General features: G+C 40.9%; 1 protein-coding gene across 1 annotated transcript in view; it reads left to right on the top strand.

The window, feature by feature from the left end:
• Nucleotides 1-328, top strand: part of LOC119588093 (conserved oligomeric Golgi complex subunit 8-like) — a gene marked incomplete in the record, with an annotated part of 12586 nt that overhangs the window by 8744 nt on the left and 3514 nt on the right. Inside the window, 1 exon segment of the mRNA XM_037936802.1 lies at nucleotides 152-283. Coding sequence (XP_037792730.1) covers nucleotides 152-283 — 132 coding nt within the window.

Below are 328 nucleotides of genomic sequence, written 5' to 3'. Positions count from 1 at the left end.
TATTTTACACACACACAAGATTTGATATAGATATAAAAGTAGATAAAGATAGTAGAAGCAGATGAATATGGATATACAATTAGGTAAAGGAGATATAACTAGACATGGAAGTAGATATGAATAGATAAGCAGCCTTTTGTGCTCCCCACAGAAAGCTGCCCTCTTGCAGTGTGAGAAGGACATACGCACAGCCAACATTAAGTTCGATGAAACCCTGAGTAGCTTTTCGCTCATGGAGGCGCCGTTGCTTAGTGCTCCGTCTGCCATACAGGTTGAGACGCAGGTATGTTCAAAATTGTTTGGTGTGAAAGACAGAGAGGGAAAGGTA

Source organism: Penaeus monodon, chromosome 23 (genome assembly GCF_015228065.2).
Source record: "Penaeus monodon isolate SGIC_2016 chromosome 23, NSTDA_Pmon_1, whole genome shotgun sequence".
NCBI classification, from domain to species: Eukaryota; Metazoa; Arthropoda; class Malacostraca; order Decapoda; family Penaeidae; genus Penaeus; species Penaeus monodon.
The sequence above is the reverse complement of the archived record's forward strand: the minus strand, read 5'-3'. Positions and strand labels throughout refer to the sequence as shown.